The sequence below is a fragment of the Mesoplodon bidens genome, assembly GCF_964165515.1.
Source record: "Mesoplodon bidens genome assembly, chromosome: 11".
In the NCBI taxonomy this organism is placed as follows: domain Eukaryota; kingdom Metazoa; phylum Chordata; class Mammalia; order Artiodactyla; family Ziphiidae; genus Mesoplodon; species Mesoplodon bidens.
Window position 1 is genome coordinate 64,924,595 of NC_138167.1, and position 24,442 is coordinate 64,949,036.

Here is a 24,442-nt window from a genome sequence, read left to right on the forward strand (position 1 = left end):
GGGCTATTCTTCATTGCGGTGCATGGGCTTCTCACTACAGTAGCTTCTCTTGTTGTGGAGCACAGGCTCTAGGCACGCGGGCTTTAGTAGTTGTGGCATGTGGGTGCAGCAGTTGCAGCTCGCGGGCTCCAGAGTGCAGGCTCAGTAGTTGTGGCACACAGGCTTAGCTGCTCCGCGGCACGTGGGATCTTCCCAGACCAGGGCTCGAACCCGTGTCCCCTATATTGGCAGGCGGATTCTTAACCACTGAGCCACCAGGGAAGCCCCGTAACCTTGTCTTAATTGTGACGGTCTCATGGCTGTAGACAAAATTTGGCAAAAGGAAGACCTCTAGAATCCCACCACCAGCCCCTTTTCCATGTTGCCACTGACGGTTCCCTGTTTGGGGACATTTTCATGAGCAGTTTCCTGTATTTCTATCAGCTGTGCAGCACTTTTATTTGTTCTAACTGCCTGGGGCCTGATACTTGTCCTTCCTGAGTAAACTGTGAGGTTAGGGGGCAAAAATTACTTCTAGCTGACAGACAAGGAAACTGAGGCACAGTGTGGTTAGGTGACTTGGCCTTGAAGTGGGGAGGAGGAGAGAAAAGACAGCCCCACAATTCTCGTCTCAAAATATTTAATTTCATTTGAAAAGGATACATTCCCCGCTTCCCTCCCGCCACATCACTCCGGCCCACCGGCAGCGGCACACTCGCACGCACACACGCACGTAAGGCCAGTGGGCTACGCTCTGCCTCTGCCCTCACCGGCTGGGAAGAAGGGTTTGCGCCTTGCCTCCTTCCCCAGCAAAGGTAAAGGAGAGAGAGGCCTGCTGGAATGCCAGCTCCCAGGGGAGGACGCAGAGCCCCACACACTCTGTCACGTCACATGCACTTAGAAAAATAAAACCAAGTGGTGTTCTGGCATCCCCAACACTGTAAGACAGCAATATCCACCTGGAAGTCATCTTTGCCATTTTCTAGAAAAATTTATTGCACTTAATTAACAGATGTTAAAGGAGCTCTGGGGTGGGGTTCTGCCATGAAAACCAGGGGCTTTCAGCCCTTTGCTCCCAGGGCCCTGGATGGAGAGCTGCACAGCACGAAGGGGCCCTTTTCTGCTGGCCCCTTACGCCTGCCACCCCACCTCAAGCAGGAGCTGCCTGCCAGGGCCACAGCAGGTCCCCTCACCAGGGTGATGCTTACCGAGTCAAGGTTCACTACTATGTGCCTTCCGCAACCTCAGGACCCAGACAGGCAAACCCTTTCCTTTGGCCAAGGGTAAGAGTAACCCAGGTCCTCCACAAGGCTGCTGGCCACTGTGAAAGCTCTCTCTAAATATATATATTTCTCTATCTAGATATACATTTATTATATGCATATTCTTGCAACATTCTAGCTCATTCATTCATGATTTGTCTGTTCTGAGGTTGCAGTGAGGCTGAAGACAGGGTGTTTAGGTAGGGATGGCGCTTCCCAGCCCACTACAAGCCCATAGAAAGCCATTTACATTGGCGACTCTAGTCTCCAGTGCTTTTTAGAGGATGTCAAAGATCTGAGCATAGGCGCCTCAGTCTTTGGCTGTCAGCCCCAAGACAGAGAGGGTCCAGCGGGGAGTCAAGGAGACTCCTAACTCCACAACGGAAACTGAGTAGGCACCACCCTCTCCTCCTGCAAGGACTTGATCCTTAAGCCTGAGAAGAAGACATGCTTACCTGAGCACCCTTTTCCCCAAAATGTCAACCTCCACGGACATTTCCTTCCTGTCCCTGCCAGGCTCCTGGCTCAAAGGGGCTCTTCTAAAAGAAGCCAGCACCACACTCTTCCCAAGTAAGGAGAGAACCAGACACCCACTGGCTGGCGGCAGGGGCGGGGGGGAGGTGTAAAAGGGGAGGGTGCTGGCCAGGCAGAAGGTGGGACAAAGAGAAGAGACATCAGGCCATCATCTCACCCGCTGGGGTCAGAAAGCGGACGCCACCCGGAGACTAAATGCCCATCCCTTAGGGAAAAAAACAGAAAAAAACACAAACCATACACTTCTGGCCAAAGAAAATGAAGAGCTTTTAAGCTGGTGGCTCTTCTACCAATAACAAAAATGAGAAGTGCCCTCTTGGTGGGTGGCCAGACCAGAGGGAGTGTGCCCGGGCGGGCGAGCTGCCCAGGGCAGGACACTGACATGCCGGATGCAACTGCCCTGTTGTGGTTACAATAGAGTGAAAAGTGTGAACACGGTTTTCATAGAACCACAAAGTAAAAGTCAGGGGCCTGCAGGGAGGGCGCTGACATCCCTTGGCCTCAGGGACCCTTGTCAAGTCCCCTGGAGAGACAGGTGTGCAGGTCCCTGGAAGGCCGTGGCGTTCCCCTGGGGTGTGGTCCACGGCCAGTGGATGGCTTCCCCTGCTCTTAACATCTGTTATGAAAAGTCTTTAGGGGTCAAGGCCCAGGACTCCAAGCCACCACTTTAAATAAAGCCAGTGGTGAATGTGACAAAGTGTGCCCGTTACCTCTGACCCCTCCTTACCACAGGCTGCCTGCCCTGAGCAAATAAATACACCCATCTCTGGGTGCCCCAGCTGACCACAGCGAGCAGACGCTTCCACGGATCTCCCTAATTAATCTTTCGGGCAGAGCCAAAGGACGAGTCCAGCTGGACACAAGAGAAAGGAGCAGCTGGGAGGTGGGCCCCTCCGCACCACACCACAGCCAGGCTTGCATGGGTGGCTGTCTCCTGGGACCCAGATCGAGGGGACTCTAGCCTATGTAAATGTCCCAAGAGCCCGCTGTTCCAAAAGAGTGGTGCTGCGACCAGGTGACCACGTGTCCTGCCCGGTGACGCCCTCCAGGCCGCTCGCACGGGGTGGATCCTGAAGCCAGAACTGGGAAGCCCGCTTCTGCTTTTCAGGGACAGCGGACTCGGGCCTGGCCCGCACGGGAAAGCAGAGCAAGAAAGAGCGAGAGCTTCTCGAGAAACATGCCCCAGCTCCCCACCTACAGCGTGAGGGGCTGTGGAGACCGGTTTTCTGAACACCATGCAGAAGGTGCATCCCAGCTCCAGGAAATTAAGAGACTTTTTCTTTTAAGTCCAAGATCTGAGCTTGGTCACTGGATGAAAAGAAACAGCAGGCCCAGAGGCCCAGTCTGGTGGGACAAATTTGACTCAGGCGGCCTCCACAAGTGACCTGGAGAAGAGGAGATAATGCACGGCGACCAAGGCTCAGAGACCACCACCCTGGGAGTCTCTCCCCAATGGCGGATGGAACGCAGAGGGAACCCCTCACCAGGGCCTCCTCCTTCCAGACCTCGGAGCCACAGAGAAAAGGGGTGAGGGAGCCAGGAATGGTTGGGTGCACTTCTGTTGCAGGCCCAGACGCAAAGCCCGTCCCAGGCTGTGCAGACACGCAGCCGCTGCGGCCTGGCACCCACGTGGACACTACAGAGGAGCTGGCATGTCTTTTTACCTTTGAGGAAGATGGGAACGGATGTTTTTCTCTAAGACTTTCTGGGGAGGACAACAGACCCTCCCTGCCTGGAAATGCGCCCTGCTACCTGAGAAGATGTAAGGGCAACAGCCATCATGACTCATTCTGCAGAGACAGGCCTGGACGGCCCAGGCTGGAGAAGCAGGGAGAGTCAGGGAAGCCTGGGTACCCTGGAAAAGAAGAGCCCATGCTCCAGAGGTCCCCTTCCGGTCCAACTGAGACAGCCAAGAACAGAGACTAAGGCTGAGTCACCACCTCGTAGATTCTCTCGCATCCCGCCAGGGAGGAGGCTGGCCCCCAGGGAAGTAGCCGTGCTGGCCATGTGATAATGAAGCTTGAACGTGAAGGCTCCTGGGGCAGGTGCACCGCCATGCGCCCACGACGAGTCATAAGTCTCCACGCAGGGGTGGGTTTCAGGGGTCCCAGGCAGAGGTCTGAGGTGAGGCAGCGCGCCCGGGCAGGGGCACGGGTTACAAGGGCCCGTACTTGGTCTCGTACTTGGACACGATGGTCTTGCACTTGCCCACCTCCTTGCGCAGCTCCGCCACCTCCGTCCGCAGGGCTGTGTTCTCCTTCTCCAGGAAGGCCGCCCGGATGGTGATCTGGTTCTCCTTCAGGCGCCGGGCGTCCCGGGACCGCTTGGCCGCCACGTTGTTCTTCTTGCGTCTCGTCCAGTACTTCTCGTCCTGTCGGGAAGGGTCCTCTGTGGGTCTCTCCTCTTTGCCATGAGGGAACCCAACCTTCCCCTCCTGCCAGCACTGCACACACCCGATTCCTCTTTTAACCCACGTGGTCCAGCCAGAATGAGAGCTGGGACCCCGGGGAAGGAGCTGCATGTGCCTGGGACACCGAGGGGCCCCGCCCTTTCCCAGGGAGGCGGGATGAGAATGCAAGCCTTTGGTGGCATCCATGGTGGAAGGAAGGGCGCTGCACCTACTGGTGGCCTGCCCTGTGCTGCTCCAACATAAAGCACTGCCTATACTCTTGCCTCCCTTAGGCACTCTGGCTGTGGCTAAGGGTGGGCGCTCTGAGTCCAGTCCCCTGAGTTCACAGCTTGGTTCTGCCACTTTCTAGCAGTGGAACCGTGCGAGTTCCTTAACCTCTCAATGTCTCGTGCCCCTCATCTTTACAACAGGGGATAATTACAGTAATTACCTCATACAGTTGCTTGAGGATAAAATGAGTTAATATGTACAAGGTGCTTGGCTTACCAGTGCCTGGCTTACAGTAAGGACCACATAAAGGTTTACCGTATTTATTGTTGTTATTATTAAAGCCTCAGAAACATCTCAAGAGGCAGGTATGGTTATTCCTACTTTACAGATGAGGAACCTGAGGTCTGCCTGACTCCAAAGCTTATAAGAAAAGTCCTTATGAGTTTTTCACCAGAGGGAAGGGAAAAACTGCAAAATCCTCCTCTCTCTCCCCACTCCCAGTTCCTACAAAACCACCAGCTTGAAGGCTGCTTGCTAATCCCTGGGATGGCAATACACAACTATCCTCTGTCCTTCAAAGTGAGGGCTTGTTCAACCCCCGTTTCTGTGGCCTAGTGAGCTCTTGCCCGAAGGCTGGGTTGAAGCCAGGGAAGTGAGAGCATCAGCACAGCTGGCTGCCAGAAAGGAGAGAGAGAAGCTGCAGGGAGTCATGCTGGGGCCAAATGCCACCCAACTCCTTTTCTTTCTCTCAATTGCTGCAGGATGTGGCTCTAAGCTCTGAACTCATGCCTTTCTAAACATGTCCACAAGGAGGGAGCGTCCTCTAGATGAAATCGAATGTGAAGAAGCACAGCCCCTTGGCTTCTGAACCAACACGGTACCTTCACTATAGTGGATATACCAGGTTACCTTCTGCTCATCGGGGACAAAGACCTTCTTGGCCTTTTTGATCATGGGCTGGGGCTTCAGGTCCTCCTCTGCAAACTTGTGCTTCCGAGGGTTGAACAGCTCCCCGCCTGGCACACTGGAGAGGACCAGGTCGGCAGGGTCGGGATTGAAGTTCACATCCACCTCCACGCAGTTGGGGTCGATGGGACTGGGTGTCTCCCTCTCCTTTTCCAGGGAGGATTCTGAAAGACACAGAGGCAGGTGGTCCTGAAAGAGTCTAGACTCACTGGACAGCCAAGACCCACGTCACACACCCAGACACCTGCTTGAATCTCAAGGTTGCACAAGCCACTGCCGCTTGGAGGGAAGAAAAACTACAACAGCACCAGCCCCCAAGCCAGACTGGCATATGTGATTCAATTCAACAACACAAACATGGAAAGAATTCTTCCCTTTAGGAACAAAATGCTCAAAAGGAAACAGAGGCCCTCGAAAATGACAAAATTTTCCGATTGTTTTTTCCCCCCCCAGAAATGTTAAGCAAAACATTAAATCATCATACCCCCTTAACTTCCTGTGGTTTCAAGTTCTCAAGTAATGAGAAACAGCTGAATCTCACCAGGAACTGTAATGGGTTAGGGACACAGACTGAATAACGAAATGGCTTCCATTTCTGAATCCCCTGAGAGAAATCAGTGGCTCATTTAGTCTTATAACAACTCTGACAGGGAGACGGGTGTTAACCTTATTTTACAGATGAGGAAACTAAGGCTCAAAGAAATGACATGGTTTTCCCAGGATCACATGGATGGTAAATGACTGAACTAAAATTTAAGTCTGGGTCTGGCTGACTCTGAATCCTTGTTCTTCTCCGCCCTACCTGGCTGTGGCTTTATAGTGGACATTGGATTTAAGGAACTTTCAGAATTCAAAGGTTATGTGTTAGGAAGAATCCCCTGGCGGTCCAGTGGTTGGGACTCCGCGCTTCCACTGCATGGGGCGTGGGTTCGATCCCTGGATAGGGAACTAAGTTCCCACAAGCTGTGTGGAGCGGCCAAAACAAACAAACAAACAAAAAAACCTGTTCAAAGCTGATGTGTTATTAGAGACAATTTATTTTAAAAATCTACACCTTTGGCCTACTTGTTCAATGCTACTGATAGGAGTACACAAAATAATTATTCAGTCCACAGATACTTATTGAACACCTACTATATGCCAGGAACTGTCGTGCCAAAGACAAAGCAGTGAACAAAACAAGTAAAAGTCCTTGCCTTCATGGAATGTTATTCTAGTGGGGAAGGCCAACATTACACAAGATAAATTACAAATATCTATATAAAACTGTTAGATGCCAGGTGGATATTTGAGAGAAGAACATTTCAGAGAGTGAACACCAGGTGCATGGTCTGTGCACAGGAAAGCACTGGGATAGTCAAGGAAGAGCAAAGGAGACCAATGTGGCTGCAGTGGGTGAATGAGAGGCAGGAGTAACCGGAAAGGCCCAGAACAGAAAACATGGGGGCTTTAATCCCAATAAAGCAGTGGTTCTCAATAGGGGACGATTTTGTTCTGCAGGGGATATGTGACCATGTTAGGATGTGGGGGGGGGGTATGTTCTACTGGCATCTAGTGGGTAGAAGCCAAGGATGCTGCTAAACATCCCATAGTGCACAGGACAGTCCCTCCCCAACCCCAACAAAAAAATTATCTGGTCCAAATGTCAATAGGGCCACTGATTTTGACTTTCACCCTGAGTTGAAAGAAGTCATTGGAGGGTTCTGAGCAGACGTGTGACATGATCAGACTTAGGTTTTAACTGGATCATGCATATAAACTAACTGTATCCTATCAAAGGGGTTAATTACAAACAACGATGAGTGTCAGAGGAGTGAATGACCAGGGACCAATGTGGTAACTATAGGAAAAAACAACAAACAGTCAAGGCACCCAAGGCTGGCAACTAGACCTCCCCGTCCTGCTGGTGGAAGTATAAATGGCTACAGCCATTTTGTACACTATTTGGCAACACCTACAAATGCTGATTGGGTACATGTCTGATGACCCAGCTGCTCTATTCCTTGGTAAATGCCCGACAGAAATGCATACAGGTATTTACCAAAGACTCACATGCAAATGTTCATGGCAGTGCTATGCACAATCCCAAACTAGAAACATCTCATGTGCCCATCAGCTGAAGAGTGGATAAACTGTGGTGTAGTCATACAATACAACAATGGAATACCATTCACCAATGAAAATGAACAAAGTTCTGCTACAGGCAACAACATGGATGATTTTCACAAATGGAGTTGAGGAAAGAAGCTAGACACAAAAGAATACGTACTACTTATGTCTTTTCTACAGAAGGAACTGAAAAATGAACTCTTTCATTTCTACCATGTGTACAACTCTTACTTCATCTATATCGTGGCTTTTCTCTCTGTCACAGGAATTTTCCATAAGTATGTTCTGTAAATCTATTTTGTTAGTTACTGCTGCCCACATGACTTATATGTTACTATAAGGCTAGTTATAGGAAGCTGTAAATGTGAGAGTATAAATGTAATTAACTTATGATTGTTTAAAAAAAGAAGAGAACATAATATACAGTTCCATTCATAGAACATTCGACTATAAGCAAAATGAATCTTTGGTGATGGAAATAAGGATAGTGATTACCTCTGGGGAGTAAGAACCAAGACGGGTCCCAAGGCACTCTGGGGATACCAACAGTGTTCTCTATCCTGATCTGGGTGGTAGTTACACAGGTGGGTTCACTCTGTGAAGATTCATTGAGTGGTATACTTATGATACTGGCACTTCTGGATGCCATACTTCATTAAGAAGGTTTACTTAAAAACAAAATCAAAGGCAAATGCCACCTAGGTGGTCTAAGGTGTAAGAAGAGGGCTCATTTCCAGTTCTGCCCCTACCCACACATGGAACCGGCCTTGCAGCACAACCTGACCAGCACAAAAATAAGCTGCCTTCAGGGACCTCCCTGGTGGCGCAGTGGTTAAGAATCCACCTGCCAATGCAGGGGACACGGGTTCGATCCCTGGTCTGGGAAGATCGCACATACTGTGAAGCAACTAAGCCCTTGTGCCACAACTACTGAGCCTGTGCTCGAGAGCCTGCAAGCCACAACTACTGCGCCTACGTGCTGCAACTACTGAAGCCTGCGCACCTAGAGCCCGTGCTCCGCAACAAGAGAACAAGAGAAGCCCCTGCTCGCTGCAACTAGAGAAAGCCCACGTGCAAAGACCCAACGCAGCCAAAAATTAAAAAAATAAATTAAAAAATAAATGCGCTGCCTTCAAACAAAAATTTGGCTGGAATCAGCTGAAGCCTCTCAAGCTGAACAGTTTACAGGAAAGAAATGAGGGGCAGAGGAACATGTTAAAAGGCAGTACAGGGATATAGTCAGAAAAATCTAGCATGTGCAATACTTTACAGGACAAACAATTCAGCTTCTTCAACAAATAAACTGCAAAGAAATAAAAAGGAGAGGGGGCCCCGTAGATGACACGAGATTTAAGAAACATAAGTAATTGAAACATGTGGGTCTTGTTTGGCTCCTGATTCAAATGAACTGTAAAGCAATAACATTTATGAGACAACTTTTGGAAATCTGAATGCTGATTTATTGTCAATTTCAGATGTTAAATTGGTATTTTTGTTCTGTTTTTTAAAAGAGCCCTTACAGTTTATATATATATATTGAAATATTTATCGATGAAATGATATAATACCTAGGATTTGAATGAAAATAATCAGGTTAAGGGAATGGAAGAGGTTACAGAAAACAAGATAGATTACAAGTTAATTATTATAGAAGCTGAGTGATGTTTACTGGAGGTTCATTACAGCAGCCCTTTACTTTTGTATTTGAACGTTTTTCCAAAATAAAAAGAAAAAAAAATTGAGCCTGACAATTCCTTGTGTGCAGGTTCCCTGGGTTCCACACCAGTTCCTGGGGTCTTTCCTGGGAGACATCAGCCTATACGCCTCGAACTGAACCTGCAGAAAGCTTTGCAGAGCCCCTAAAACAGGGGCCATGCCTCCTCTGGTGGGTTTGTGACCCAGGGGCATGAAAACCAACCAAAGGATCTCCAGAGGTAAAACAGAAAAAGGACAAGAGGATGCGGGAGGAATCCCAAAGATGCTATCTGTCCTGGCAGCAGAAATGCCTTCTTCATGCCAGTGCCTGAGCAGTACCTGGCTAAACAGCCAAACATCCTGGGTTCAATGTTGCCTCCACCTCCTACCAGCTGTGTTACCTTGAGCGAGTTACCTGACTTCTCGGTCTCCTCACCTATAAAATGAGGAAAATAGCATCAGTCTCATAAGGAGGTTTTTGTGAGGATTACGTGTTAATGCCCGGCACACAGTAAGTGCTAAATATTATAAATGTTAGCTGCTGTTGTTGTTACTATTATTGTTGCCTGAGTTCTCTAATCATCTGTGGCAAAGCGCGCACGGGGGTAAAGAGCAGCACTGAGCAAATGCAGAATGGATTCCTATCCTGTGAAGCCTCTGGCTGGGAGGGCTCGCTCCACCGGGCTAACCACCTGCGGCAACCAACCAACAGACAGGCTCCGGCTGCTGCCGAGGGGACTGCTGTTTTCACGTCCAGCCTTGGGGGGCCGTCCTGAAGGGTGAGAAGCAGAGGGTTTCTGCTCCCTGCAGGCCCACCGGGACCTCCCGAGAGGAGGGGCTCACTAGGTGCGTGGACACAAGCAGCCCTCAGTGGGAAGCAGATTTCCCCGGATGCGGCAGGTGGCCCTGCCCGAAGGCCCATCACCAACCTGTGCTAGACACGGTTTCCGAGGGCTGAAAGACAGCGGTGGAGGAGGATGGTGGGGACGCCGTGGAGGAGCTGGCCGACTCCTTCCCTTCTAGCTCAGCCACAGGCAGCAGCAGGTTCTGGGCCAGGTGGGTGGGGCTGGCAGGGATGCCATTCTCCAGCAGGAACTCATCCAGGTCCATGTACTCCAGGTGGAAAGACTCGCCATCATATGGGATGGTCTTGTCCCAGATGGGTGGCATGAGGGAGGCAGAGACGGCCATGGTGCTGGCTGCTGCAGCCTCGTCTTCCTCCAGCTTTTCCTTCCCCTTTTCCTTATCTGCAGACACAAAATCTGTGATGACACATCACTCGAGAGGGTAACTCAATCCCAGGAGGCGAGCAGTGAGCCTCACAGGGTGGACCCACCTCTCTTGGAGTCCTGATCCATCCATGAATATCAAGAGCCCACTCTATTCTCCAGTTATAACCTGGTGCTTGAACCAGGGGCACTGGTCTCCTTTAGAGGTGGCAGCAGACCCTCATCCACGCCTGGGTTTCTTAGGATGCTCTCCATAAGCTCTGAGGCCTGCTGCATCCCCAGGGTTAATTCAGAATGGGCTGTGGGACTACCATCTGCCGGAGAGGTACTACAGGGAGGAAATGGAGTTTCTGACCCTTCCTGATATCTTAGGAAAGGGCTGATTCCTCAGGCCAAGAACTTTTGTGTTCTCCTGTCCTGTCCCCTCCAGCTGCGCTTCTCCACAGCAACCCAGCCCGGGGCTTGAATCCCAGCTCTGCCACCCACTGCAGTGATGTGTGACTTTAGCCATGTTACTCAACCTCTCCCAGCCTCAGTGTCCTCCACTGTAAGTAAGGATAAAGCTGCCTCTTTGGTGAAGATCAGAGGTAACATTTGAAAGTGTCTTGTAGAGCTCCTGGCACACAGCAGGCATTCATTATTACCGTGAGCTTGTTCAGGGCAGGGATTGTGTCTGATTCATTTCTAGATCTCGGGGACCAATACAGGAGCAGGCAGGCAGTGAGCCATAGGAAGATGTGTATAATGAATGAAGAAGGCTGGGTTTGTAAACAGACTCCCTTCAGGTTTCTCAAAAAGAGAGGGCCTGGAGCTGTCTTTTCAGGACCTTTTTCAGAGCAACCATTTCAAGAGACTTCTATCCCTGAATAAGCAGAGAAGACTTAAGGCAGGTTTTCTGGGAGGGAGGAGAGGGGCGGAGCTGTAGAAGGAGGCCTGCTCCCATTCAAAGCAAAACTAATCAATCAGTGGGGACGGGATCCTACCTAATTGTTTCAGCCCCAAAGTTATACACATGGATTGGATATCCAAGAAAGGGTAAATTAAGAAAAAAAGATGAGAAAAATGTGACAAGGTTGGAAGAAAATCAAAGTGACAGGGAGGCTAATCAGAGAAGTGGGAGATAAAATCATGACAAGTTCATAACGGGTTTTCAAATTGAGGGAGACAACTTTGAATTCTGGATTCTGAAATGAAAAAGAGAAATCAAATATGATTATGTTGGAAGTGAACCAGTCATGCACGGACTCCTAGACCACAGCCAGCCAAAAAGCAGCCTGTTGGTCCAATAAAAATGGACACACCCAGTGAGTTAAGAAGGTGGAGGTTTTGACAAACAGAATTTGGTCATGGCTTCTAATACAAATTAACTCGAATTCTTGCAACTGCCTTCTGTACCGGGCTTTGGTTTAAAACCAAATGGGAAGTAAGAAAGCCAAGCTTTGGTGGGCTGGGTGGGCCAGATGGCCTCCCTGGTCTCCTTCCTTGGGATACTGACTCTACATTCTGTTCAGAAATGACTGAGATCCATGTTGGGCGGGGTCATGGGGATCAAAGGAGGCAGCAGAAGGGAGGAGACAGAAAAACAGCCCTACTAAAAGGACAAGTAACACTGAGTTCCAGGTTTTGTCTGGCCTAAGCAATTAAGCGTATTTTTAATCAGTGTTTTTATAAGATGGAGTTTTAATTGTAAGAGATGATAAAGGACTAGGCCCCTCACTCAGGTCAGAGGGATTGACATCATCAGTGGTTGCCAGTGATACAGTAAAGAGCATGTAAGGGCTAGCTACGTGACCTTGAGGAAACATCCTCACCTCTCTGAGTCTCAGCTTTCTTCATCTGAGAAGTGGGGTAATACCCTACTGGATGGCTGTGGAAGACTAAATAAAGATTATGCCAAAGTGCTTTGTGAGCATTCTGCAAATGTAAGGGAGAATTATTGTGATGGATGGTTATTATTTGGTAATCGGACAGAACCTGACAGATGTGTACACCTGTCCTGAGGCAGCTTAACTCAGCCCCAGATTTGGAACAAAGCATTGCCTTAAAAACAAACAAAAAGGTCTGTGCATATGAGGTCCTGAAGCAGGAGAAGAGAGCCTGGCCTCACCTGATGTGCAGAGGCTACTGGTAACCCAACCCATAGGGATGGGAGCCTGAGAACACACCCAGGAAAGGAAGAGAAATGGCGTTTTAAAAAATAAAATTAATCCCCCCAGACAGGTAATTCACAAAAGGCCCATTCCTTCCCAAATCCCTGAACTACACCAGTGGTTCTACGAAATTCAAATCTCTCAGATTGAAATCCTACCTCAGTGCACCTAGAGCTCCACTGTAGGTGGCACTCCTGCTGCTCCCTGAACCTCATGTTCCCAGGCCAAAAAACAAGGCCAAACCTGCTTTCCACATAAGCCCCAGGGACCCTTGTGGCCTAGGAAACAAGACAAAGCCCAGCCCTGCCACTGTGGCCCCAAAGACTAGGGTCAGCCCCAAACAACCAGGAGAAGGGCCTCAGTGGCCTCGTTCTAACCCTCATCCCTCTACCTGTCTCATCCCAACCTCCCCCTCAGAAGGCGCCTCCCATTCCTTCTCCTGACACCCCTCCCCCACCTCAGCAGCAGCCCTGAAACTCATTTCCAGAAAATCTCCAGTGACTACCTAGTACCTGGGGATACTCACACGCAGGGATGAAGACAGGTCCTCCTCTCTGGAGGGGGGACGGCCATATACGAAGACAATTCGCTATCAGGGCATCTCAAACTTTAGTGGACTTTGGAATCACGGAGGTGGGGTGGGGCTCTCCTTAAAATGCAGATTCCTGTCCCAGGAGCCACAGAGTCGGTGGGTAAAGGGTGGGGCCCAGAGATCGGCATTTTAAGCAAGCACCCCAAGTGATTCTGATGCAGGCGTCCCCAGAGAAGGCGCCCTGGAGCCTCGTTTAAGGGGCTGCTGCGACCCCCATCAGCCTCCTCAGTAAACCTTACACGTCGCGCGCGCTCCCGGCCGCCCCAGTGAACCTCCTCACTGCGACCCCCACTCTACCATCTCCCTCCTGACCCTTCCCCGCCAACCCCCATCTGACCCAACCTCTCTCAACTCGTCCCCGACCTTCTCTTCCCACCCCCTTTGCCTCGCCCTCCGGGCCCCTCATCATCCCTGGCCCCATACCCCTCCGCTGGACCACTTCACCCCGACCTCCGACCTCCGAGGCCCCGCCCTCAAAAGGCCCCGCCCCTGCAGAAACCCCGCCCCCAGGAGCGCGTGGACCCCCTCCCCTCACCTAGGCGCGCCTCGCGCGGGGGGTTCTCCATCAGCTTCTTCAGGACCAGAGGGAAGGAGCCCGGCAGGCCCCTTTCCCCGGCTGCGCGCCCCGGCCCCGGGCCCGGCCCCGCCTGCGGCTCTACAGGCGGCTTCTTTCCGCCGCCCGCGTCGGACATCGTGCCCCGCGCTCTGCTCGCGCGCCTCGCCTCCCCCGCCCGCCCCCCGAGATGGGACTGAGCCGTGCGACCCGCCGCAACTGCCGACACGGGCAGCTATTGCGCAGGCGCCCAGCGGCACCCCCGCCTCCCTCCATCCCTACCCCGCCAGCGGACAGGCTCTGTCATATTAATTATTCATAAGGCCAGGCCAACTTCCCCGGATGGCAGCCTTAGATTGGCCCGCCCCACGAGAGGGGCAGGCTCAGCCTTCCGGGCCGTAATTGGTTAGGCCGCCCGGGTAAACGAGACACGTGCGGGGCCAGGTGAGGAGCAGGGCCGAAGGCCCCGCCCCGTTCGCCTCTCTGTCACCTGATTGGTGCCTGCTGGAGTCTTGGTCGTAGGCCCCTTTCGGCGACAGCCCCTTCCCCTCTACCAGCGGTTTCACCTTCGCCTCCTTCTTCGTAACCCCTGCCCTTCTTTCGGACCACTGTAACCGCTCTCCCTTCCCTCGCATCCCAATCTCACCACCTTCTGGACGCGCGGAAGGGAGGCGGGGCTGGGAGCAGCCATGCCAGGGGGGGAAGCCTATCAGAGAGCCCCCCCCCGCGGGTCACGTGGAGATGCAGCCGAGTCCAGTCGCGTGGGGAGGGGGAAGAAGGAAGGCGCGGAACAGCCAATGGAGGGCGGGGGCGGGGCCCGGGGCGGTGCACGAGGCGCAGCACGTGCGGGGCTGCGGCGGGGCGGGGCGCAGCGGGCCTTTCTATTCCGGGGACTCTGCCCAGGGTCGTGGGACAGAGACGCAGAGGCCAGTCCTCACCCTGCCTCCCGCGCGATCTAGAGGTTGGCTGAGGGCAGGGCCGGGGACGGCGACCTGTTCCCGTAGGGACGGCCGGAGCAGGCTTGGCCGCCGCTGAAGGGGGTGTCAGGTTCCTCACTGATCCCGGGTTTCTGGTGCGGGCGTGGCGGCCAGATAAACACTAGCGTGGAGGGAGCATTCTTGAGGCCGCGGGTGGAGAGAGAGAGCCTGGCCCTGAGCCAGAGCCAGAGTACACGCTTCCGTCCTCGCACTTACTAGCTTGTGACCTTGGGAAAGTCCAGTTGCTTCACTTGAGCCTGTTTCTTCGTCCATAAAATTTAGGGGTTGGGCTAGATAATCTCTAAAGCCCTAAACAGCTCTGAAATTCTGTTCCTCTCTAGGACCTTCCCTTCTTTTTCCTAGGGTAAAAAATAAAACAAAATTCCTTTACACAGGGTACCGGTTACACATTTTGTGGGACAACTACCTCTTCTCAAAATATTTACAAATACTCGGAGTTCCTCAGGAAACGGCTAAAAATATGAAACGTGAGGGGGTACACAAGTGTGGAGGCCTTCTAGGAAGCTGCTCCTAAGTGGCACCCAGAACTTTGTACCTCTTTACAGCACAGATCATACCCTGCCTTGAACCCAAACAAAACTAGACTCTCCCTCCCTGAGAGGGCAGGGACTTCGGCTTATTTGTTCTGTATCGGCCAGTGACTCCCGCCTTCCACGAACAGGGCTGGGGGAATGGCAGGGCCTAGTCCCTGGTTCATAGGGTAGGTGCGTGACCGCGACACCCAGCTAGGTACAATCAAAACTGGGAGTTGAGGAGGAAGAAGAGGCTGGGCCCCTGAGCAAGCCTGGAAATCAAGAGGTTTGAAGAGGGCTTCCCTGGTGGCGCAGTGGTTGAGAGTCCACCTGCCGATGCAGGGGACACGGGTTTGTTTCCCGGTCCGGGAAGACCCCACATGCTACGGAGCGGCTGGGCCCGTGAACCATGGCCACTGAGCCTGCGCGTCCGGAGCCTGTGCTCTGCAACGGGAGAGGCCACAACAGTGAGAGACCCGCATACTGCAAAAAAATAAATAAATAAAATAACAGAGGTTTGAAGAAAATCTGGGTGGTGGTCGAGGCCAGGGGATGGAGCTTAACTCCAAAATTCAAGTTCTTATGGCCACACTAATTAGACTTCAGTCACTGTCTGACTCTGATACCTCCAGCCAATTGCTTCATCTCTCCAGGCCACCTTTCCTTATATGTCAGACGGCAATAGGGCAGGATTGACCTTGTGAGGCTTCCTAAGCCAGTTCATATAAAATGTACAATTGCAACCCTGCCACAAACAGTAGTTTTCATAGTTTTACTACCACTGATGGGTACAAATCCACTGCTTGGTGTATCCATCATCCTAGAGGCAGGTATGGTGCCCATGTCACTATTTAGTGAAAGTGCTAAATTGTGTACAGAAAATTTGTTGTGTTGTTGTTAGTGGTATTCTGTATGTGGCTAAACTAATATATCTTTAGGATAAACTGACCTAGTGGGTTTTTTTTTTTTTTTTTTGGCCTCTCCTGTTGCGGAGCACAGGCTCCGGACGCGCAGGCTCAGCGGCCGTGGCTCACGGGCCCAGCCGCTCCGCAGCATATGGGATCTTCCCGGACCAGGGCACGAACCCATGTCCCCTGCATCGGCGGGCGGACTGTCAACCACCGCGCAACCAGGGAAGCCCTGACCTAGAGGTTTTTAGAAACAAATTTCAAAGGACAGTCCGAGGAAATTGATTAAAACAACATATGAAGTTTTTTTTTAAAATGGCTAGTTTGGCCGCAGAGCAGCTTGCTGGATTAGAGTTCAATGTATATTTTCATGGCTAATGTGACATTATTGAGGAGAAAAAATTTCTCAAGGTACTAGAGAAGGATTTGTAGTAACATAACAGTGGAAGGTTATAACATTCGTTTTATGACAAAGGTGGTATGTAGTAAGAGGGAGTACAGATTTAGATTTTTTTTTAAAGCTGCAGTTGTCCAAAAGGGATAATGCCTACTCTGCTTATCACCCATCCTGGAGCAACTGATTTAACAGGCGAGTGGCACTGTTGAGAAGCTCAGTAAGCAGCTTAGGGCCTTAAAACTTAGTTTTGATTTGGTCCTCTGTTCATGTACCAACACTCCCCAAAGAGGGTTTTTTTCCCCCTGGACAACCGCAGGGTAAATGGTGTGTCACAAGCACCATGGCAGGAGCATTAGTTTTGATTTGGTCCTCTGTTCGTGTACCAACACTCCCCAAAGAGGGTTTTTTTTCCCCTGGACAACCGCAGGGTAAATGGTGTGTCACAAGCACCATGGCAGGAGCATTATAAACATGTTCTCTCTCGTGCTTCCTTTCAAGCTGGGAGGTGAGCTACGCTGCCAACTGGCAGCCCTCAACAGCACCATCCTGGAGGCGGGAGCCATTATGCTCTTGTCTTCCTTCTCCGGCTGATCCGAGAAGAGCCACAGCATCCTGTTTCTACCTCTGCCTCCTATCAGTAAAGTGGGAATAACAGCTCAGCCTTGCCCCTTCTCTTAGTGGAGGAATAAATGTTGTGAGAAGTAATTAGCTAATTTCCATAGTGTTTGTGAGCCCAACAAAGAAAGAAACTCTATAAAAAGAACATGTTATTACATGGTTAAGACCTTAAAGCTATGAAGTGATACCTTAGTATTTTATAGTAATAGGGTTTCAGTGCAGCAACTTCTTGAGGGAAGTGTGGTCCTGGGGCAACAGTGACTTTGTGGGGATGGGATGCAGACCTGGGTAGAGTCTCCACAGCGCTGTCCAGCCACTTGTCCTTGAGCTAGGTACTTCTGCTGCCTGAGTCTCAGTTATTTTTCTCTTGGAAACAGAAATGGATCTGCTTACCTCATAGAGTGGCTATGAGGATTATGTGTGGGAAGCAATGTCAAGTGCCAGCCTGAACAGTGCATGGCATGGAGTGCGTGGGCCTCCACCCTTCCCCTTCATTCAGGTTGTGTCGGGTGAGGCGTAGGATTATTTTGGGTGAGGGGACAAGGCTGTGGGTGGGTTCTACAGTCTAAGCTACTGCAGAGAAGGGATGTGCAATGTCCATTTTCCAGAGCTGGACTGGCTTTAAATTCTACTCTTTAGTGTTCCAGAAACTTGCTAACCAACCCAAGTTAAAAATTTAATTCAGTTGAGCATATGCAGAACAGGTGCCTTTCATTAAGCCTCTATACCAATTTGGATTATTTAAATTTGAAGTTCAGAGGAGCTAAAACTCCAGCATGGGAGCCTTTGACCAGATACCGCATGATGATCTCTTTGGCCACATAGTCAGCATCGAACAGGACACGGTACAACTCCGTCTTCTGACTTACAGCACAATGTGACATGAGCCTGGTGTCTGTAAGAGCAGGACGGTGAGAAGGCTTCCATTGAGCTCTAACAAAGCCCAGTTATCTGTGTGCTTTGCGATACCAAATGCAGGAGAGCACAGAGCTTTGTTCAGGGTAGTAACTCAGTAAGTATTTGTTGGCTCGCTTTGTTGTTGGTGCTGGTAGGAGGGTTAACAAAACTTTTCAGAGCCAAGTCATATACATCTGGAACGTTATTAACGTTAAAAAACAGTCACTGTGTTTGATTCACAATCAAACCTGGAATAACAAACATGAGCCATCTTTATGGCAAGTCTCCTGCCACTGGCCTTGCCAACAACTGCCTCCTTTTGAGCCCACATACCTGTGGCTGCATGGTTCTGGGCTGTGGTTTGTACCTCGGGCTCAGTGTGTCCTAGGGGAGAAGTGGCGGGTGGAGGCCCTTGGCTAACGCTTGCCCACCTCTTCAATACTCTCAAGAGTGCTAGTTTCCTGTTCGGCTTGCATTTTGTCCGCTGCCCAGTTTCGGATTGTAGAAGGGAATGCCCCAAGAGTGCCATTTCCAGAGAGCAGCCCTCACCTCCAGGCTCTGCCACGTCTCAACAGCCACTTCCTGACAGCCAAGGGCTCTCCAGTGGAAGCCGTGTTGGTGCAGTGGTAGGGTGTGGGCTCTGGAGCTGGAACATCTACGTCTGATTCCTGCTTTGACTACTTCCCGTGTGACCTTGGGCAAGTTACTTAACCTCTGAGCCTGAGAAGGAAAGGAGTCAATTCAGGTGCACTGCTGAGACTAGCACTTGGAGCATAGCAAGTGCTCACCTGAGGTTATCACTTACCACAATTTCATGTTGGGTTGTCCTGGAAACACCCTGTTCCTCCTAAGCTACCACTTCCCCAAGAATGGGTTGTGTGTGTGTGTGTGTGTGTGTGTGTGAGTGTGAGTGTGTGAGGCAGACTTTGCAGGCAGGGAAGTGATGGCCTCACTCTTTTTTTTTTTTTTTTTTTTTTTTGCGGTACGCGGGCCTCTCACTGTTGTGGTCTCTCCCATTGCGGAGCACAGGCTCCAGACGCGCAGGCTCAGCGGCCATGGCTCACGGACCCAGCCGCTCCGTGGCATGTGGGATCTTCCCGGACCGGGGCACGAACCTGTGTTCCCTGCATCGGCAGGCGGACTCTCAACCACTGCGCCACCAGGGAAGCCCCTCACTCTTCTTTATGACCTTCAAGGCCCTGCAGGCTCTCCCCGTTGCGGGTCTCTCCAACCTCACCTCTTCCTTCCTTCCCACTTAATAAAACACCTCCTGCAGCCACAGTGGCCTTTCATTCCTCAGACACATGTGTCTTTCTTGCCCCAGGACAGGGCCTTTGCAAGTGTGGTTCCCTCAGCCTGAAAGTTCTTGATGTACCTGGCTCTTCGTCACCCTCCAGGCCTTGGCTCAAATGTCACCCCCTAAGAGAGGCTGGCCCTGACCTTCCCGATTGCTGGCTCTCTGTCTCCCTGCTGGAACGCAAACAGCAGGCGAACAGGGGCAGCGTTTGTCTCACTCACCCCGTGCCACAAGTGTAGCAAGGACTCAACGCGATGAATGTTTGGATGACTGGAAAGGCACTGCCCTGAGACCTGGTTCCAGAGACCCCGGGGAATCCTGTGGGCAGGGAGGAGCCTGGAAGCCGGCCAAGCTGGGTTGGAGCCCCTCGACAACGTGTGGCCTTCCCATCGCTGAGCCTCAGCCTCCTCATCTGTACAATGGATCATCACAACTCCCTTGCAAAGCCATTTGGCAGACGGAGATGTAAAAGCACTGAGCACGGTTCCCAGGACACACCTAGGGAACAGGGGCCATTAGAACCAGGATTCATTCCTGTAGCAACCTAGCCTTGGGACAGGCCCATTAAGATGTAAAAGCCATCTGGACTGCTGGACGCTGCTGTCAGCTTCTGGCACTCGGTGAGAATGAGTTTCTCACGTTTCCCTGATTGGTGATGGGGATGGGACGGGGTGGGGGGACAGGTAGAGAGGAAGGATGAGCCCCTGACGCTGGGGTGGGGAAGAGGCAGGCCTGCATGCTGGCCCCGAGGGTAGCCAGCTCCTCTGAGCCCGTCTCCTTGCCGTTTAGGAGGTGGTAGCGAGGATTCAAACTAGCACATCCGGTACAAAGAAGGTCCCTTCCCGCACCTCTTCCCTGGAAGCAAACTTCATGATTTCTCAGGTTTGCTCTGGTTCCCCAAGACAGGGAGTGGAGGCGACCACATGGACCTTACTGACGCCAAGCCCAGGACAGCCCAGGCTGCACTGAGTCCACTCTCTCGCCTGTTCACCTCAATCCCCCAAGAGGAGGCTACCCAGACCCCTGCCTCTGCCCCAGCGAGTCCCACTGAGATCGGGCCTGTTATCATTCGGCCCTTTCTCTGGCCAGCTCAGCTGGGCTGTCCTGTTTGCTGCGGGGCTGTTGGCACCATGCCCCCAGGAGCCTCAGCGCGTGTTTCCAAGGAGACAGCCCTGAGTATGCTCCCACAAACTTGCAACGTCCCCTTCTTTCAAGGAGAATATCCATGGAAAGGAGGGTGGAAATGAGGGAGTGAAGGTCGGATTGCAAATGTGATGTCCCTGGAAGGAGCATAGTGCCAGGCCCAGCTGCTGCTTGCCTTTTGCAGAGAAAACAGTGTGGTACTTCACAGTTTGCAAACGTTTTCACATGGGATAGCTCATTGAATCCTGGCCACAAGCCTGTGAAGCAAGTATTCTTCTCACAGATTGGGGATGGAGAGAGGCATGTCAAGGATACCGTGCTGGGTGGCCCGCAGCGATTCTGGTTAGGAGCTCCTGACACGGGGAACCTGCCTGCTCAGCTCAAAGTGATGGCCTTGTTCAACCTCTGGTATGCTTTCATGCTACATGGTTCCCCGAAAAAGAGGCCTGAGTGACCAAAGTTGGCAGAAGGATGAGGGGCGGCCTCTGAGCACAGCCAAGGAATGAGGGAAGGATAGGGTGTAAAGAGCTAACAGTGTGGTTTGGAGAAGCCAGGTCTTTCCAGAATCTGGAGAGGGAAGGATAGGGTGTAAAGAGCTAACAGTGTGGTTTGGAGAAGCCAGGTCTTTCCAGAATCTGGAGAAGGAAGTGTGAGAGCCTGGAACAGAAAGAATGGCCTCTTGGAAGAGGATCCTTGGGGGAAAAGGCAGGTGCGGAAACAGGAAGAACAGTCCTTAGGGGTCAGGGCCCAGAGGCAGAGGGGAAACTGAGTCAGAGCTTGGGGCACAGACCCACTCTCTGGCTGGACGTAGATTTCTCTGCCTACAAGAAAGTTGGTTGAACGGGTGGCCCAGAGTGAGGGACCACCGGCTGGTGGCTGTAGCCTGAAGCCGAGGAGTCTCGAGCCTGGTCAGCACTGTTGGAGGAAGTCTGTTTAACCAGGAAAGGGGGGGAGTCTACACAGGCTGGGGTGGGAGGCCCAGGGCAGCAAAAGGTAGAGGCCCCGAGGTCGGGGCTCAGGGAGCGTCCTTGAGTTAGAAAATGGAGAGGCTGCAGGGAGGTCAGAGTCTCGTGAGGGCACGTTCTCACCCTCCGCACGGCTCTCCTCTGATGCCCCCTCCTGCTGGACCCAAGGTGTGCTCTGCAGGTGACCCCCGTGTGAGCTGAAGCACAGTCACCGGGCTGGGGAGAGCGGGGACTCTTTGTAAAGAGGTCCCCGTCCCCAACCCCGGAGAAACCTGCGCCGCTCACACCAAAGCACCGGGCGAGAAATCCTGAGGGGCAACCAGCGCCTCTGTTGCCCTCCTCCCGGGTGTCCGAAGCCAGAGTGAGGGATGCACGCGGGGGAGAAGCCCTTGAACGACACGGGTTTGAACCGCACGGGTCCACTTACACGTGGATTTTTCCACTAACTACGTACAGTACTGATCCACTGATCTGTGGTTGGTTGAATCCAAGGGTGTGGAAACATGTACTCACGGGGTGACTATAAAGTTATATGCAGATTTTCAACTGTGAGGGGGGTTGGGCCCCTGACCCCCATGTTGTTCAAGGGTCAACTATGCTTGCTACATGCCCACTGGAAATCCTAGTTCTGAGGGTGTGTGTACTCTCTTCACCAAGGTATATTGCCTTCAGGTGGATACTTTTAATTTTATGAAAGATTTGGAGAGTCTGGGAGCTTTGGAAAGTGGCGATGGCAGGTTAGGGGCAGTAATAAGAGCGAGGTCTTTGTGGGTTACACTGACCCCCTTGACTCTTCAACCCTCGTCCCCTTATTTCATCCACCCATTGGCATCTGTCAGTCTGTCCGGGTCTCATGCTTCTGACTCTCAGTGAGACACCACGTAGAGAAGTGACAGGAGGTGGCCTGAGACTCTGGTCCATCCCCCGTGGGCCAACCCAGCTGTACCAAACCAACTGTCCTCTGTGAGGTCGCCAGTTCTCAGCAGAGCTCTCCCTGAGACCCTGGGCGAGTCCCCTCCGTGCTGGGCCCTGACTTTGCTGTCCACGGTGCGCAGTGGGGACTTGGCAGCTGTCGCGGGGCCCTGGGGACCAGCTGGGAGCCGGGGACCAGCAGCTGCTGCCGCTCTTCACAGACCTCGTTATTCAGGTCCGAGGAGCAGCGCCCTGAGTTGCCCCCAAGACCCCTTCCCTGCCCAGCCGGGAGCTGACCCTGCAGACCCGCCGGCAGCCCAGCTGCTCCCTGTGCCCGCACTGGGCCACCTGGGCCACCCTACCTTCCCTGGGTGCCCGGACCAAGAAGGGAGCCCTATTCCTCCAGCTTTTGGAAGGACTTCCAGCCTCACCTACCCACACGGGGTGTTCAGAGATGGCAAGAAAAAGTCAGCTGTGGTTCATCGGCCAGGCTGAGTTGAGAGTTTCGAGGTGATGGGCTTCTCCTGGTGAGCAGCTGGGGTCCTGAGTGCCAGGAGGGCACAGACTGCCCACAGGTGAGGCCTGAGGGGGGCCTGGAGCTAGATGAGAGAGCCCACGGGGGACCCTGCCCTGAGCTCTGGGAGCCGCCTTCTTCCCTGGGGCAGTGTCTCCATGAATGGAGCCTGCCGCCCTCCTTTCCTGAGCCTGGCTCCCCGAGCTGTGTCAGGGCAGGGGCTGTGGTATGTGTCCTCGGCCTCCAGTTTGGGAGTGGCCTAAGGGTCCCATGGGAGGAAGTCCTGTGGGGACAGCCAGGGCTGCCTGGTGATGAGATGTATCAGGTGCCAGCACAGCAGGTGAGGGAGAGGCCCGAGTAAGGTCCCTTGAGGGGACACCTGGGACTCCTAAGTCAGACTCTGGCAGCCGAGGGCAGCTGGGCTCCTTTAAAGGCGCCTGTGGAGTTTGAGCAATGAGGACCTGGCATCTTAGAAGAGAAGCAATTTGGAGAAATATTTGGCAAGAGGGGGCCCCCTGAGCAGGCTGGCGCCCAAAGTTCGCATGGCCCTGGGTCTCTCAGGCAGGACTCGGGAGACACCTGGTGCTGGCTGCCCGCTCTGCCCCTCGGTCCACACCCTCCTCCGCCGGCTCCCTCGCCCCGTGTTTGCCTGTGGTATCCTAGGAACCGGGGCTTCCAGCCTGTGGTCCTGTTACATAACAGCTTCCATCCCATCCACGGGTTCAGCCCTCCAGCGAGCGGGAGCCGAAGCAGACGCCCAAAGAAAAGCGTCTTCTCCAGACATGGGAGGCTGCCCGAATCTACAGTCTCTGCCGGTCCCCTGCCACCCCAACATGCAGAGGGAGGGAACTTAATAAGCAGTCAGCATCCAGTGCGTACTCTCAGCGGGGCCCTCTGGTCCTGTCCTTGTCCCGCGTGAGCACGGCACCTGTCAGTGGCCACACGCTGGCCGTGGCTTCCCAAAGCTAGCAGGCCCTGGGGGCAGTCCCTGAGTGACAGTGCCACTCCCTACCGTGTCCCTCTCTGCAGTCCAGCCCTTCCTCGCCCAGGAAGAGGCCAAGGGCAGACTGCTGCTGGGAACCCTCCCTTGCTTGGAGGTGCCTGTCCGGCCAATGTGCCTATGGCGGCCTCCACCCCTTGGGCACCTGGGCAGCCAGCCATCACAGACCACGTCCTCTCCTACCTGTCTTCTTCTCTGGCCAAGGCAGAGAGTGCTCCAGAAGGGACTTGAGGACCTCAGGCATGTCCATGGCAGGGGCCACTCCAATCCTGTCGCAGCTCGACATGGCCCGGCAGGGGGTGCTTGCTGGGGGAGTTTAGAAGCAGCTGGAGAGGCAGGAGCTGGCCTGGGAGCCACAGGCTCTGGAGGCAGGCGGGGCGGGAGCCCGAGGCAGCCAATGGGCATCACGGGCCCCGGCCCGCCCGTCCACCCCCGGCTCGGCCACCTGCCAGCTCCGGCTGCAGCCAGGCCTTCCCTTCCTGCTGCCTGGCAGGGCGGACCTGGCCCTGCGCCAGCCTCAGCACGTGGAGACACAGCACCAATCCTCTGACAGAGAGCCCGGTGTTATCTAACTTTGCAAAGGGAAGTTCTC

The 24,442-nt window shown here is 52.9% G+C and overlaps 1 protein-coding gene across 3 annotated transcripts; it reads right to left on the reverse strand.

Moving 5' to 3' along the window:
* Positions 1-581: 581 nt before the first annotated feature.
* TEF (TEF transcription factor, PAR bZIP family member) lies at positions 582-24,154 on the reverse strand. 3 transcript variants are annotated; one of them, XM_081250024.1, is made up of 4 exons: positions 24,034-24,154; positions 10,095-10,412; positions 5,305-5,525; positions 582-4,146 (listed from the first exon to the last, which is right to left on the reverse strand). In XM_081250024.1, exons 1-4 carry the CDS (start codon positions 24,134-24,136, stop codon positions 3,931-3,933), a joined length of 858 nt encoding a protein of 285 aa, XP_081106150.1. In that variant the 5' UTR covers positions 24,137-24,154; the 3' UTR covers positions 582-3,930. The 3 variants fall into 3 exon arrangements, with proteins under 3 accessions (XP_081106150.1, XP_081106149.1, XP_081106151.1); XM_081250023.1 differs by lacking the exon at positions 24,034-24,154 and adding an exon at positions 13,672-13,940; XM_081250025.1 differs by lacking the exons at positions 582-4,146; positions 5,305-5,525; positions 24,034-24,154 and adding exons at positions 8,284-9,601; positions 13,672-14,327.
* Positions 24,155-24,442: the final 288 nt, after the last annotated feature.

Excerpts from the sequence above, each read along its gene's own strand:
- TEF (XM_081250023.1), bottom strand. The coding sequence starts at position 13,828 with ATGTCCGACGCGGGCGGCGGAAAGAAGCCGCCTGTAGAGCCGCAGGCG. Across the intron at positions 10,413-13,671 it reads CCCGCGCGAGGCGCGCCTAG|ATAAGGAAAAGGGGAAGGAA; the intron begins GTGAGGGGAGGG and ends TTGTGTCTGCAG. Across the intron at positions 5,526-10,094 it reads GGAAACCGTGTCTAGCACAG|AATCCTCCCTGGAAAAGGAG; the intron begins GTTGGTGATGGG and ends TGTGTCTTTCAG.